Genomic DNA, 13,997 nt, shown 5'->3' with positions numbered 1-13,997 from the left:
CACACCTCACAACCACCTCAATGACAGAATGAGTAAACAACATGTATTTTGTAGTTTTCAGCATTCAGTCTGCATTTAATGCAGTAAACAGCACAAACTTGAAAGATTTATCCAAAAACGAAATAGCACATTACAAATTAGATATTTTAAAAAAACAAACATCTCCAACCTTAACTGGATAATGGAGCAAGCCCCCCCCCCCCTGCACATACTTCGCTAACAAAGCTGTTATAATCAACAGCTGTGCAATGGCTCGTCCCCAGTTCTTCACCACAAAACTGGACTGAAGTCAATTCCTTAACCCATTCATCATCATCATTTAACGTCCGCTTTCCATGCTGGCATGGGTTGGATGGTTCAACTGGGATCTGGGAAGCCAGGAGGCTGCACCAGGCTCCAGTCTGATCTGGCAGTGTTTCTACAGCTGGATGCCCTTCCTAACGCCAACCACTCCGTGAGTGTAGTGGGTGCTTTTTACGTGCCAGACGAGGCTGGTAAACGGCCACAATCGGATGGTGCTTTTTACTTGCAACTGGCACGGGGACCAGATGAAGCTGGCAACGGCCACGGTCGGATGGTGCTTTTTACGTGCCACCGGCACGGAGGCCAGTCGGGCGGTGCTGGCTACGGCCACGTTCGGATGGTTCTCTTACGTGCCACCGGCACTGGTATCACAGCTACAAATGAAAAGCATTTCATTCCCAAGAGGAAGGGTGCCACCTTCAAACCACGTGTCTTTTCTCACTGACACACACTCCATGCATCCTGCACACGTGTGATGCCAATACATATTGCCACCTCGTTTTCTTGTACTCATAAAATGCTTCTTCGTTTTGCATAATCTTCATTTGGGCATAGCACCCTTTACTTGCAAGTACAACACCACATCTTCCTCTGGTATGTGATTTAATGCTTATTTGGCTGCTGTTTTTAGTACGTATGACAACCATCTCATTGACTGGAACATATCAGTCGACATGTGCTTTCTCGCAGACAAAGGAGTTCTCATGTTTGGTTTGTTACTATGGAAACGGACATGGATGTGTCTGTGGCTTACGGTTGGCTAAAATTACCCAAAATTTTCAAACTTTGATATCTAATAATTCTTTATTTAATGATTTATGGTGAAAAGGATTTTCATGGCATTGTTTTGTTACACTGAATATGAAATCAATTTGAACAGAAATTAACCATGACAAGCAATAAATAAATCTCTGAATGAGACGTAACCATGACAGCCAAACAGAAAACCAACCAAACAGGAAAGATCCCAAATTTGTAAAAATTTTCTGAAAATTTCAAAAAGTAATAAAAAAAAAAACAAAGACATTATATGGTGTGTTTAAATTAGAATTCCACCTATTCCTGTATCAGCAAATAAAAAAAGAAAAGACCATCTCTTATGATTTTTTTTTTTCTTTAATTTTTTTTACCAGACTGCTGCAGCGTTCCTAAGTCAACCGAACCCAGGAATGTTTGCTATGCCTGCTTATACTGAGCTAAATTCAATGTCACCACAGAGTGGTGGTGGGCCACATTCACCTTTATACTCTTCATATACAAATAGTCAACCTTTAGAAATGTTCAAATTGAAAGAAGAATTGATGAATTTGCGCAGTTATTTAACTCGCAGGGAAGAAGCTTATGTTCAAGCAAAATCTGTGAGTATGCTGATTAAATTTACGTCTTTAAAATATACCAAGCTCTTTTATTCTTTTACGAGATCCAGATCAATGGACTGTGACAGTGCTCAAGTACAGCGTCATGTGGAGGCGCAATGGCCCAGTGGTTAGGGCAGCGGACTCGCGGTCATAGGATCGCGGTTTCGATTCCCAGACCGGGCGTTGTGAGTGTTTATTGAGCGAAAACTCCTAAAGCTCCACGCGGCTCCGGCAGGGGATGGTGGTGATCCCTGCTGTACTCTTTCACCACAACTTTCTCTCACTCTTTCTTCCTGTTTCTGTTGTACCTGTATTTCAAAGGGCCGGCCTTGTCACTCTCTGTGTCATGCTGAATATCCCCGAGAACTACGTTAAGGGTACACGTGTCTGTGGAATGCTCAGCCACTTACACGTTAATTTCACGAGCAGGCTGTTCCGTTGATCGGATCAACCGGAACCCTCGTCGTCGTAACCGACGGAGTGCTTCCACAGCTTCCAAGAATGTAGTTGGTTATATCAAACCCAAATGCTTTGTATGTACTTATTTTATTGGATTTGTAAGGATAAATGGTAAAGCCACTTTTGTTGTGTATACTATATTTATATATTTAAACTTCTTACTTTGGATTCTTCATTCTAAATTGAATTATTCATATACAGCATAGGTTATAGGTGCAGGCGTGGCTGTGTGGTTTGAAGCTTGCTTCCTTAGCCACATGGTTCTGGTTTCAGACTCACTTCATTGCACCTTGGGCAAGTGTGTTCTATTATAGCCTTGGGCCAACCAAAGAGTTGTGAGTGGAATTGGTAGATAGAAACTGAAAGAAGTCCATATATGTATGTGTGTATGTATATGTGTATATATATATATATATTTTTCATCTGTCTTGCCTGCCTATTGTTCTGGTGTCCGCTGTATTTTCCTCTAGAGAACATTCTTTGTAGTTTGATCGTAGGTGATCTATTTCTAGCATACGGCCGACTACCTAGTGGTCTTGCCCTTTGAATATATATATATATATATATATATATATATATATATATCCCGATCCCCAAAGTACCCCGGACCTCGTTGCCCCCGTGCCGCTGACACGTTAAAATGCTCGAACCGATCGTGACGATGCCGGACCCTCCGGCCCCTGTGCAGGTGGCACGTAAAAAGCACCCAATCCACTCACGGAGTGGTTGGCGTTAGGAAGGGCATCCAGCCGTAGAAACTCTGCCAGATTCAGACTGGAGCCTGGTGCGGCCCCTGGCTTCCCAGACCCGGTCAAACCGTCCAACCCGTGCTAGCGCGGAAAGCGGACATTAAACGATGATGATGATGATATATATATATATATATATATATATATATATATATATGTGTGGTGTGTGTGTGTGTGTATTTTTGTGTCTGTTCCCCACCACCCTTGACAACTAGCGTCGATGTGTTTATGTCCCCATAACTTAGTGGCTCAGCAAAAGTGATTGATAGAATAAGTACCAGGCTTAAAGAAAAACAAGTACCGGGGTCGATTCATTCAACTAAAATTTCTTCGAGGCTATGCCCCAACATGGCCACAGTCTAATGACTGAAACAAGTCATCATTTAACACCCAATTTTCCATGTTCACACAAATCAGATAGAATTCTTACAGCTGGATGCCCTTCTTGTTGCCAAGCCTCGCCTGTTTCCAGGCAAAGTAATGTTTCCTCATGACCAAACATGTTTTTCAGGGAAGATTAGAAACAAAGGATACTGTTTGAACGATGATGAAGGCACCCATTTACAACTGTTATTTGATGTCAAAGTAAGGAGACAGTAATGAACACACACACACACACAAGTGCAATATCTCTTGATGGCAGTGTTGACATTGAAAATGAAGGAGGTGTTGGGATTTGTTTAGAAATTTAATGAGCATGTCTGCTGGATGCAAATTGTTAGTGTACATCAGTGGTTTTCAACCAGGGTTCCGCCAGTACAGTCCAGGGGTTCCGCAAGAAGTTACAAAACTGCTAAAATCGACAGTAATTTTTAATTCTCCTGTGCAGATATGTGTGCATAAGACTATTAAATTATTGCACAGGGGTTCCTCGAGCCAGTGGAATGTTTCCTTGGGGTTCCACTCCAGCAAAAATGTTGAAAAGCACTGGTCTACATGAACAATGGAGCACAAATAAGCCAAGAGAAAAATTGGGTATATGAGGAATTGTCACCAACGTCAACACTCTTTTTGTATGTCTCCTTTCCAATACTGGCATGGTTTTTACCATTTCGACAGAATCCAAAGAGTCAGGGGGACCATGTCTTGCCCCAGTGCTTCGTTTGTGATACAGTTTCTATGCCTGGATGCCCTTCCTAATGCCAGCACATGGTCGAGTGGTTAGGATGTTGTACTCGCCATCAGTAAATCATGAGTTCAATTCCCAGACCTGGTGGCATACTGTATTCTCGAAAAAAAATTCACTTCCTTTCATTTTACTTCAGTCCACTCAGCTGTAAATAGGTAACCTTGTGATGGATTGGCACACAAGGGTGAGATAGTGACTCAGGAAGATCTCCTGAATGGAGGTCTCAGGAACCACATTTTGCATTCTGCACTCAAATGGATGAATAATACAGACTATGCTGGTTGGGAATTGGTGGTTCAACCACCTCAAAGGATGAGGATGGTCAATGCCAACCACTTTACTCAGAGTGCTGGATGCTTTTTTTTTCCCTCCCATGACACCATCACCAGTGAGGTTATCTTCTTATTTGCAGGACTAAGAAACGCCCTTGCCTGAAAGGGAGAATAGGAGATAGAGTGGTCGTTTGTACAGTGTTGAAGGGTTAATGTACGATGGGTGAAGTAGGATCAGATTTGTTGTGGGGGCAGGGAGACTCATGGCTACTTTGTATTTTACATGAGTAGATGAATAACAGAGGTGTGGGTTTGAATGATGATAAAAATTTCGGTAAATATGGTGAGAGGGGCAGGAGCTGTTGAACCCTTGACAAGGACACCAGGTAAGATCCCATCCATGTGTATTCATATTATACATTTTGAACTTTAGCCATGTTGTATTGGCATAGTTAAGGTCTTCACAAGTATTGTGTATCACCAATTATCTTCTCCTTGAGGTCCCACATCCTGAGATCATCCCACGTTTTCATGTGTCTTCCTCTTCCATTGGTTCTAACCACTATAAATAATTAGTATTTCTTTTTACAGCTGTCCTTGTCTTTATGCATCACATGACCGAACCATTCCAGTCTTCTCTCTTGCACACTACATCTGATTCCTCCTGTACCCTATTTTTACTCTCAACACAGTTGTACCTTGTTGTTCGTGTACACTGACATTACACATCCATCAGAGCATGCTTACTTTGTTCCTTTCTAGTCTTCATAGGTCCTCTGCATTCAGGTCCCATGTTTCACTACAATATTTTTTTTTTTTTGCCCACAAGGGGCTAAACATTGAAGGGACAAACAGGGACAGACAAACGGATTAAGTCGATTACATCAACCCTAGTGCGTAACTGGTACTTAATTTATCGACCCCGAAAGGATGAAAGGCAAAGTTGACCTCAGCGTAATTTGAACTCAGAACGCAGCGGCAGACGAAATACCACTAAGCATTTTGCCCGATGTGCTGACGTTTCTGCCAGCTTGCCACCTTCAATATAGTGCAGGTTTTACACAAACATTAACAGTTTGCATTTTATTCTGTGTGTGTGTGAGAGAGAGAGAGAGTGTGTGTGTGTGCATGAGAGAGAGAGAGAGATGGTAACTGTCAGAATCATTAGCACGTCAAACAAAATGTTCAGCAGTCTTTCTTCCAGCTCTGCTACCAAGGCCAACTTTGAAATACTACCAAGACCAACATTGCCTTTCATCTTTCCCAGGTTGATAAAATAAGTATTATCAACTACACCCTCTCTGAAAAATTGCAGACCTTGTGCCTGTTGTAGAAAGAAATTTTACTCAGAGGAAAAGCTTTTCTTAGTGGCAGAGGTAGTTGCTGCCTATGCAAGAGAGACGATTGTGCTGATAGGGATGTGTGATACAAGATGTACGAAGGATGACAGGTGTAGAAGTGGTAAATGATCTAGGTGATAAGAGACTGTAGAAGTTGTAGGAAGAAGTGGTGCAGGTCATTCTCATGAAGTAAATGGTGAGGGTCTGTAACATGTGATGAGACATAGTGCTGAAGAACATTCGTTCATCCAACCCAAGTAAGAAAAAAATGGTGTCAAAATGATGATGAGGATTAATCTACATGTGAAAATGCCATATTTACTATATTTTCTGGTATACAAGTCAAATTTTTCAAACCAAAATTTACAACCAAATAAAGGTAGGTCGACTTGTATACCTAGATGTCTTTAGAGCAGTGGTTCTCAACCATTTTTTTACCTATGAACCACTTCAGTTACTATTTTACTCAGGTGAATCCTCATAGCCATTCAGTGTGTTGGATGATGAAAGGTTATAGTGAGACAGAGAGACAAGAAATAGGTGGCTTGCTGTAGAGGAAGTACAAGGTTACCTGGCCATTCATCACCATCATCAGTGTTTTAAATCTGGGTTTTGTCCTCATTAACAGAGGTGGCTGGTTCTACCTCAATGCCACAACAACATAGGTAGGCAGGTGCAGCCCACCCAACCTTTGGGCTGGCCAGTGCCCATTCTCTTTTGCTGTCATGAGGCTTTTTGGGAGCTAGATTTCCTATGAGGAGCATGCCCTTGCTTACCCACAACCTCAGTTTCTAGACATGAGTGGTCCCAAAACCAAGACCTCTACCATGATTTTTAAGAAATGTGATGGAAAACTGGCTCAGGAAGGCAAGGACGCTACTCCCTGAGACCCCTTTCGGAGCCCCGCTACATTCAATGTTTAAAAAAGAATCCAATTATATTTTCATAATTAAATATTATTAGGAATTGTATAAAAAAAATTAAGATATTTTGTATATTGTAGAAGTGTAATCACTTTATTGTGCATAAATTTTAACAAAACCTTATCTGGACTACAGTTGAGAGCCGTTACTTTAGAGAGCCAAAAGTTCCATGTAAAAAGCAGCAAGATTTGGAAAGATAATAATAGTGTCTAAATGTTTACACTCTGACGCCGTGGTGATCTCATTCTCGCTCACAACATCATAGGCGGAAAGTGTAACGTCTCGAAAGAGCTGTTCTTCACTCCTACCCCAGAGTGTGGGCTGTGCGGTCACTCCGAAAAGCTCTATCTACGACGATTTCATCTCAATCGAAGGAGAGGGGCTTTCTCCGTCCGGGTTGCAGATCCGTGGAATAAGCTGCTGCACGAGATAGTGAAGATGCCGATGACTGCTCGATTCAAAGTCTCTCTTGACTAGAAATGGCCTGAACTCTTTGTATCACCACTCTCCCTGTACGTAACTCCCTGTCCCCCTACATGGCCTTGCTTTTGCTTTTGAGCCAAAAAAATTGAATTGAATACTATATCGACTTGTACGTCACAAAATATGCAACTTGTTATTTTTTATACTAAAACACTCGTTTGAAAAAAAAAGACTATTTTCTCCTTTTTTTTCTTTTCCAAATGCTGTTTACTATCCAGGCGTGTGAGGCATGGAAGAAAGAAGAAGAAGAATCTCTTAGGAAAATGAAACTTGTTGCCAAACAAAGGGATGAGGTGAGTGGTTTGTTTTTTTGTTTATTTTTCAGTATCAGTCATTGGACTGTGGCTTTGCAGAGGTACCATTTTCAAGGAATCTTTTAGTGTATTACATTGGCCCTCATACTCTGTTAGATACTTAGCTTATTGATTTCCAATTTTTGAGTGGCTAAGTCCTAAGTGTGACATAACTTAGTGGACTAAATATCACAAAATATTTTTGTTCAACCCTTCGATTTATTGGTCATTTCCTTAGTGATACAAATGTACACACAGCCATGTATAGACTTTATACACTTACAACATAAAAACTGTACAGATACAACACTGATAGTGTGGAACCTCTTTCAATCCACACTAATTTATGAGCAGAAACTTCAAGTCCTCACAGCTTCCAGCCTAGTTTACTGCAAAATCCAGTATTAATAAACTTGTATGATTTATACTAAGTACAGGTACTTGTATTTCATTTATTTATTTAATCCAGCCATATCCACCCAAAATATTCTGTTTTATGTTAAAACGGACTAGATCCAACATCTCACACCTACCCTACAATGTTATTCTAAAAATATATAAACACAATTGAAATCTTGAAGTTACAAGATAATTCTAGCCCCCTGCGTCCCTTCACTCTGACTGGCTCTTGTGCCAGTAGCATGTAAAAAGCATCATCCGATTGTGGCTGATGCCAGTACCTCTTGACTGGCTCCCGTGCTGGTGGCACATAAAAAGCACACACTACACTCTCGTAGTGGTTGGCATTAGGAAGGGCATCCAGCTGTAGAAACATTACCAGATCAGATTGGAGCCTGGTGTGGCCTCCTGGCTTGCCAGTCCCCAGTCAAACTGTCCAACCCATGCCAGCATGGAAAACAGACGCTAAGTGATAAGGAGGAGGAGTAATACATTTGACAGAATAATCCAAATGCGAAAGGGTTAAGTAAATTTATTATTTGTTTAATTTAAGAGTGTGTTGACCAAGGTGACCACCTCTCCTTCAGAAAAATCAAATAATCCAAAAAGGGTTCGAAACCACTGGTTCTGGTAAATCAATGTTGAATCTGTATTGAGTATTTTACTAGCATCCTGCTCATACTAAAGTGGTTGGTGTTAGGAAGGGCATCCAGCCATAGAAACCAAGTCAAATCAGACTGGAACGTGGTGCAGCTCTCTGGCTTGCCAGTTCTGGTCAAACTGTCCAACTCATGCCAGCTTGGAAAATGAACATTAAAGGAGGAGGCGGATGTACGATGCCATAAACATTGCATAATCATCATTATCAGCATCATTGTTTTTACTTCCATTTTTGCATGCTTGCATGGGTTGGACAATTTTGTTGAGGTGAATTTTCTACACCTGGATGCACTTCCTGTTGCCATATATATATATATATATATATATATATATATATATATATATGTATATGTGTGTGTATATATATATGTATATGTGTGTATATATATATGTATATGTGTGTATATATATATGTATATGTGTGTATATGTATATGTGTGTGTGTATATATATATGTATATGTGTGTGTGTATATATATATGTATATGTGTGTGTGTGTGTGTATATATATATATGTATGTATATATATATGTGTATATGTGTGTGTATATAGATGTGTGTATGTATGTGTGTGTATATAGATGTGTGTATATGTGTGTATGTATATATATGTATATGTGTGTGTGTATATATATATATATATATATATGTGTATATGTGTGTGTATATAGATGTGTGTATGTATATATATGTATATGTATGTGTGTATATATATATATATGTGTGTATGTATATATACATACACATTCACATGCATACATACATACATAGAAGGAAGATGATGATGATTAAAATTTCTAATTAATCCCATTACCCCTGAATTTTAAAATATGTGTCAAAAACTCAGCAGTGGCCTTCAGTTATTATAGTTGTGTCTGCACTAACATTGTTGAGAGTAATCTTAAGAATTCATCCAAACTTTCAATTTTGTCCCTTTTTTTTTTTTGTATAAGGGAAGCAGTGTTTACAGCACCAAAGATTATTAACGGTAAGCGTCGTAGAGTTTCTAAAGATTGATTTTGTTTTCTTTGTTTACCTACAGGCATTAAGTCGTGTGAAGACACTGCAAATGGAAGTGGAGAAGCTTAAATCTGGGTCTTCTCTCAATTCTTTTCCACTCTGTTCTCAAAGCAACGAATTAGATCACCTTGCTTTTCAACAACTCAAACAAATTCAACAGCAATTAAGAATTGAGAGTAAACATGTGGATGAGGTACGTTGCACACCTTTCTGTCGGTAAAATAAAAAAAATTACTCTCTCCTTCCTCTTTATCTCTACATCTCTCTCTCTCTCTCTCTCTCTCTCTCTCTCTCTCTCTCTCTCTCTTTATATATATATATACTCTTTTACTTGTTTCAGTCATTTGACTGCGGCCATGCTGGAGCACCGCCTTTAATCGAGCAACTCGATCCTGGGACTTATTCTTTTGTAAGCCCAGTGCTTATTCTTTCGGTCTCTTTTGCCGAACCGCTAAGTAACGGGGACATAAACACACCAGCATCGGTTGTCAAGCAATACTAGGGGACAAACACAGACACAAAAACACACACACGCACATATATATATACATATACACGACGGGCTTCTTTCAGTTTCTGTCTACCAAATCCACTCACAAGGCTTTGGTCGGCCTGAGGCTATAGTAGAAGACACTTACCCAAGGTGCCACGCAGTGGGACTGAACCCGGTACCATGTGGTTGGTAAACAAGCTATATATACATACATACATGCGGCGAGCTGGCAGAAACGTTAGCACGCCGGGCAAAATGCGTAGCCGTATTTCATCTGCCGTTACGTTCTGAGTCCAAATTCCGCCGAGGTCGACTTTGCCTTTCATCCTCTCGGGGTCGATAAATTAAGTACCAGTTACGCACTCGGGTCGATGTAATCGACTTAATCCATTTGTCTGTCCTTGTTTGTCCCCTCTGTGTTTAGCCCCTTGTGGGTAGTAAAGAAATACATACATACATGCATGCATGCAACAAAACTCCTTGTAACACCAAAGATGAACTGAAGGCAAGGATTATGGCAGTATCATAAAGATACAGCCAGCCACATTTCATCTCATGTCACCTGATCGGAAGACATGTATCTTCATTAGCTTCAAATGCTTCCAGCAGTTCGGGGCAGACTTTTCCCCACCTTCTCCCCTTGAAATCAGGTATCCACTGCCAAGGAACCCACTTTGTACACCCTTTCCCCTTTTTACTCATATACACACATCTCTCTCTTTTCCCTCTCTCCTCTTAAATCGAAATCAAATTTAATGACTGGCATCCATGCTAGTGGGGCGCTAAGAGTACCATACGAGCGTGATCGTTGCCAGAGCAAGAAGCTGGCCTCCGTGCTGGTGGCATGTAAAAAACACCATTTGAGCGTGATCGTTATCTGCGCCACCTTACTGGCACTTGTGCTGGTGGCACATGAAAAAATATTCAAGCGAGGTCGTTGCCAGTGCCGCTGGACTGGCTACTGTGCAGGTGGCACATAAAAAGCACCATTTGAGCTTGGCTGTTGCCAGTACCGCCTGACTGGCCCTAATGCCGGTGACACATAAAAGAACCCACTACACTCTCAGAGTGGTTGGCATTAGGAAGGGCATCCAGCTGTAGAAACTCTGCCAGATCAAGACTGGAGCTTGGTGCAGCTATCTGGTTCGCCAGACCTCAGTCAAATTGCCCAACCCATGCCAGCATGGAAAGCGGATGTTAAACAATGATGATGATGATGATCTCTCTTTCCTACACCTTTCTCACTTCTTTCTCTCACCTCCCTCCCCTCTTTTTCATACACATCTTTCTTTCTCTGCCATCGTCTTTCGTAATGCATTGTGACCACAGTCCAGTTCTGCAGCAACTTCACAGATTGTTACTCATCTGTTTCGGGTAACTCATAAAATTGTGTTTTAAGTTTCTTTAATCTCTTGCCTGTCCTGTTTTCTCACACGTGATGCACAGGACTTGTTTCTTTAAATATATCTTTGCTTCCATGCATCATTCAATAACCAGAGTAACTTGAGACTTACGAAAGGAAAGTGTTTCATCACTCACAACAAGAAGGGACATCATCATCATCATCGTTTAGCGTCCGCTTTCCATGCTAGCATGGGTTGGACGGTGCAACTGGGGTCTGGGAAGCCAGAAGGCTGCACCAGGCCCAGTCTGATCTGGCAATGTTTCTACGGCTGGATGCCCTTCCTAACGTCAACCACTCCATGAGTGTAGTGGGTGCTTTTTACGTGCCAGACGAGGCTGGCAAACGGCCATGATCGGATGGTGCTTTTTACATGAAAATTATGAAAACGTTTTGGACAGGCAAAAGGTTAAACCAGTCAATTTCTTTATTAACCATGAGGTTGAGAAAAAGAGGGGATGATATGAGGACAGACAAAACAAACATTGGGGTCAGGGTATCGAATGAGACAAAACGTATGAATAAACAAATAATTAAAATACATACAATTAAATGAGAATGAGTGATTTACAAAAAATGAAGTGGAGGACGCGGTCGACCCCAAAAACCACGTCATGGGCAAACTGACCCTCAGACTTTTCAAGAATGCATGCCTAAATGAAATATTTACCTTGAAAATTCTTAGTCATGCAGCCCTCGGGTGATGAGTTCCTGCCACTTGCTTCTCATAAAAGGTTGCCTGCACCTGGATTCAACTGAAGGACGAGGGTGGGGACAAATTTTAACCTTCTCCCCAAATTTTGATCTCAGATTTCAGAAGATAAGTATGGGTGGGTGAGGACATTTGCTATGTTTGTTTCTGTCTTTGTAAAAATAACAAAAAGAAATTTTTTTTTTTTTTGCTTCCTTAATCATTTGAAAAGTTTATTTATTTATTTATATATTTATCTTTTTTTTTTTTTTTTTTTTTTCAGGTGTTGTATCACTTTGGCTCTAGAAAATGTATTGTATGCAAAGAACGGAATCGAACTGTGACATTAATACCATGCAAACACTGTGTCACATGTGAAGTTTGTGCACCAAAGTGCACCGAGTGTGCGTATTGCCATACTCAAATTCAACGGACTACATCTAGTATGCAACCTATGTAATTAATAATTTTGCAAATTGTTTAAAAGGACTTGTATTCCAATTATAGGCTTTTTTCAAATATACATACATACATTTATATATATATATATGTATATATATATATATATATCTATCTATATATATATATATGTGTATATATATATTTATATAGATATGTATGTAACAATAATAATTATATATATATCAATTTCAGTCGTGGCATAAGCTATGGCCTTTATTATTATTATTATTATCATTATTACTATTACTATTATTATTACTATTATTATTATTATTATTATTATTATTATTATATAATTATTAAAACTGAAATGTGTGATTGCGCAATTCTGTAGTAAAGATGTTAAATCAGTGATTTTTTTTTTTAATTTATTTTTTATTTTGTGCGTGTGTCATATCCTACAAGATGTGCTATCACTAGTTTGTCTTCGTACCAGTAAACAATTTAACCAATAATTTATCATGTTTGTAATAATAATAATGAAGTTAGTGGGATGAACTTTTGTTTTATGTTTTCTATTGCTCTTTTTTTTTTTTTTTTTTTTTTATTATCTTTCTTGCAATTCTGTTCCTTGGATTCTTTTCCCACCCCCACCCACCCTGCTCCACCACCCCCTTAAAGTTTTTCTTGCTCTTTTTTCTTTCTCACTCTTCTCTTCATCACAAACTTCTCGTTCTCTCTCTCTCCTCTTTCTCCTTTCTCACATCTCTCCCCCTCTTACACACACCTCTCTCCCCTCTTACTCACACACATCTCTCTCTCCCCTCTTTCACATCTTTCTCCCCCTCTTACATCTCTCTTTCTCCTTTCTCACATCTCTCTCTCTTTCTCCTTTCTCACATCTCTCTCCCTCTTTTACACAAACATCTTTCTTTCCTACACTTCCCACCCTTCTTTCTCACACTTTCTCCCCTTTTTTTCTTGCATATCTCTCTCTCCCCACTTTCTTACACACACCTCTCTATCTCCTTTACTTTTATACCTATTTTCACACTTTCTCGCACCTCTTTCTCTCACACACATTTCTCTCTTTTTCCTTTCTCCCTCTTTATTACATCTCCCCCTCTTTCTCACACTACTCCCTCTGCCCGTTTTCACAAACATCTCTCCCTTTCTTTCTCCCTTTTCTCACACTTATTTTCTCATTTACTCACATTTCTTTCTTTTCTCTTTCTCTCAATCTCTCTCTCTCTCTCTCACTCACTACTCCCTCTGCCCTCTTTTTCACAAACATCTTTCTTTTCCACACATCTCTCTCACCTCTTTCTCACACACCTGTTTTCCCTCTTTTTCACATCTCTTCCTCTCCCCTCTTTCTCACGAACATCTCTCTCCCCCTCTTTCTCAAACACACACCTCTCTCTCTCTCTCCTCACATATCACTCTCCCCTTTTTCTTGCACACCTCTCTCTCCCTTACACTTATTTTCTCTTACATCTCTTTCTCACATACATACACACTCACACCGCCTCTACTCTAACTTAAAAATAAGCTATTATTATTATCATTATTATTATTATTATAAAGGTGGCAGGCTGGCGGAGTTGTTAGCACACCTGGC

The 13,997-nt window shown here is 40.0% G+C and overlaps 1 protein-coding gene across 4 annotated transcripts in view; it reads left to right on the top strand.

Moving 5' to 3' along the window:
- LOC115224327 (RING finger protein unkempt) overlaps positions 1–12,934 on the top strand; it is a 90,957-nt gene extending 78,023 nt beyond the window's left edge. For 2 of the 4 annotated variants that reach the window (XM_029795189.2, XM_029795187.2), the window contains 4 exons: positions 1,437–1,661; positions 7,223–7,309; positions 9,411–9,581; positions 12,258–12,934. In XM_029795189.2, coding sequence (XP_029651049.1) covers positions 1,437–1,661; positions 7,223–7,309; positions 9,411–9,581; positions 12,258–12,434 — 660 coding nt within the window. In that variant the 3' untranslated portion in view covers positions 12,435–12,934. Of the gene's footprint in view, positions 1–1,436; positions 1,757–2,149; positions 2,400–7,222; positions 7,310–9,410; positions 9,582–12,257 lie in introns of those variants that run through there. The other 2 variants (XM_029795188.2, XM_036513155.1) reach the window with 2 other exon arrangements.
- The last annotated feature ends 1,063 nt before the right edge of the window (positions 12,935–13,997 follow it).

The sequence above is a fragment of the Octopus sinensis genome, linkage group LG25 (genome assembly GCF_006345805.1).
Source record: "Octopus sinensis linkage group LG25, ASM634580v1, whole genome shotgun sequence".
NCBI lineage: Eukaryota > Metazoa > Mollusca > Cephalopoda > Octopoda > Octopodidae > Octopus > Octopus sinensis.
The sequence above is the reverse complement of the archived record's forward strand: the minus strand, read 5'-3'. Positions and strand labels throughout refer to the sequence as shown.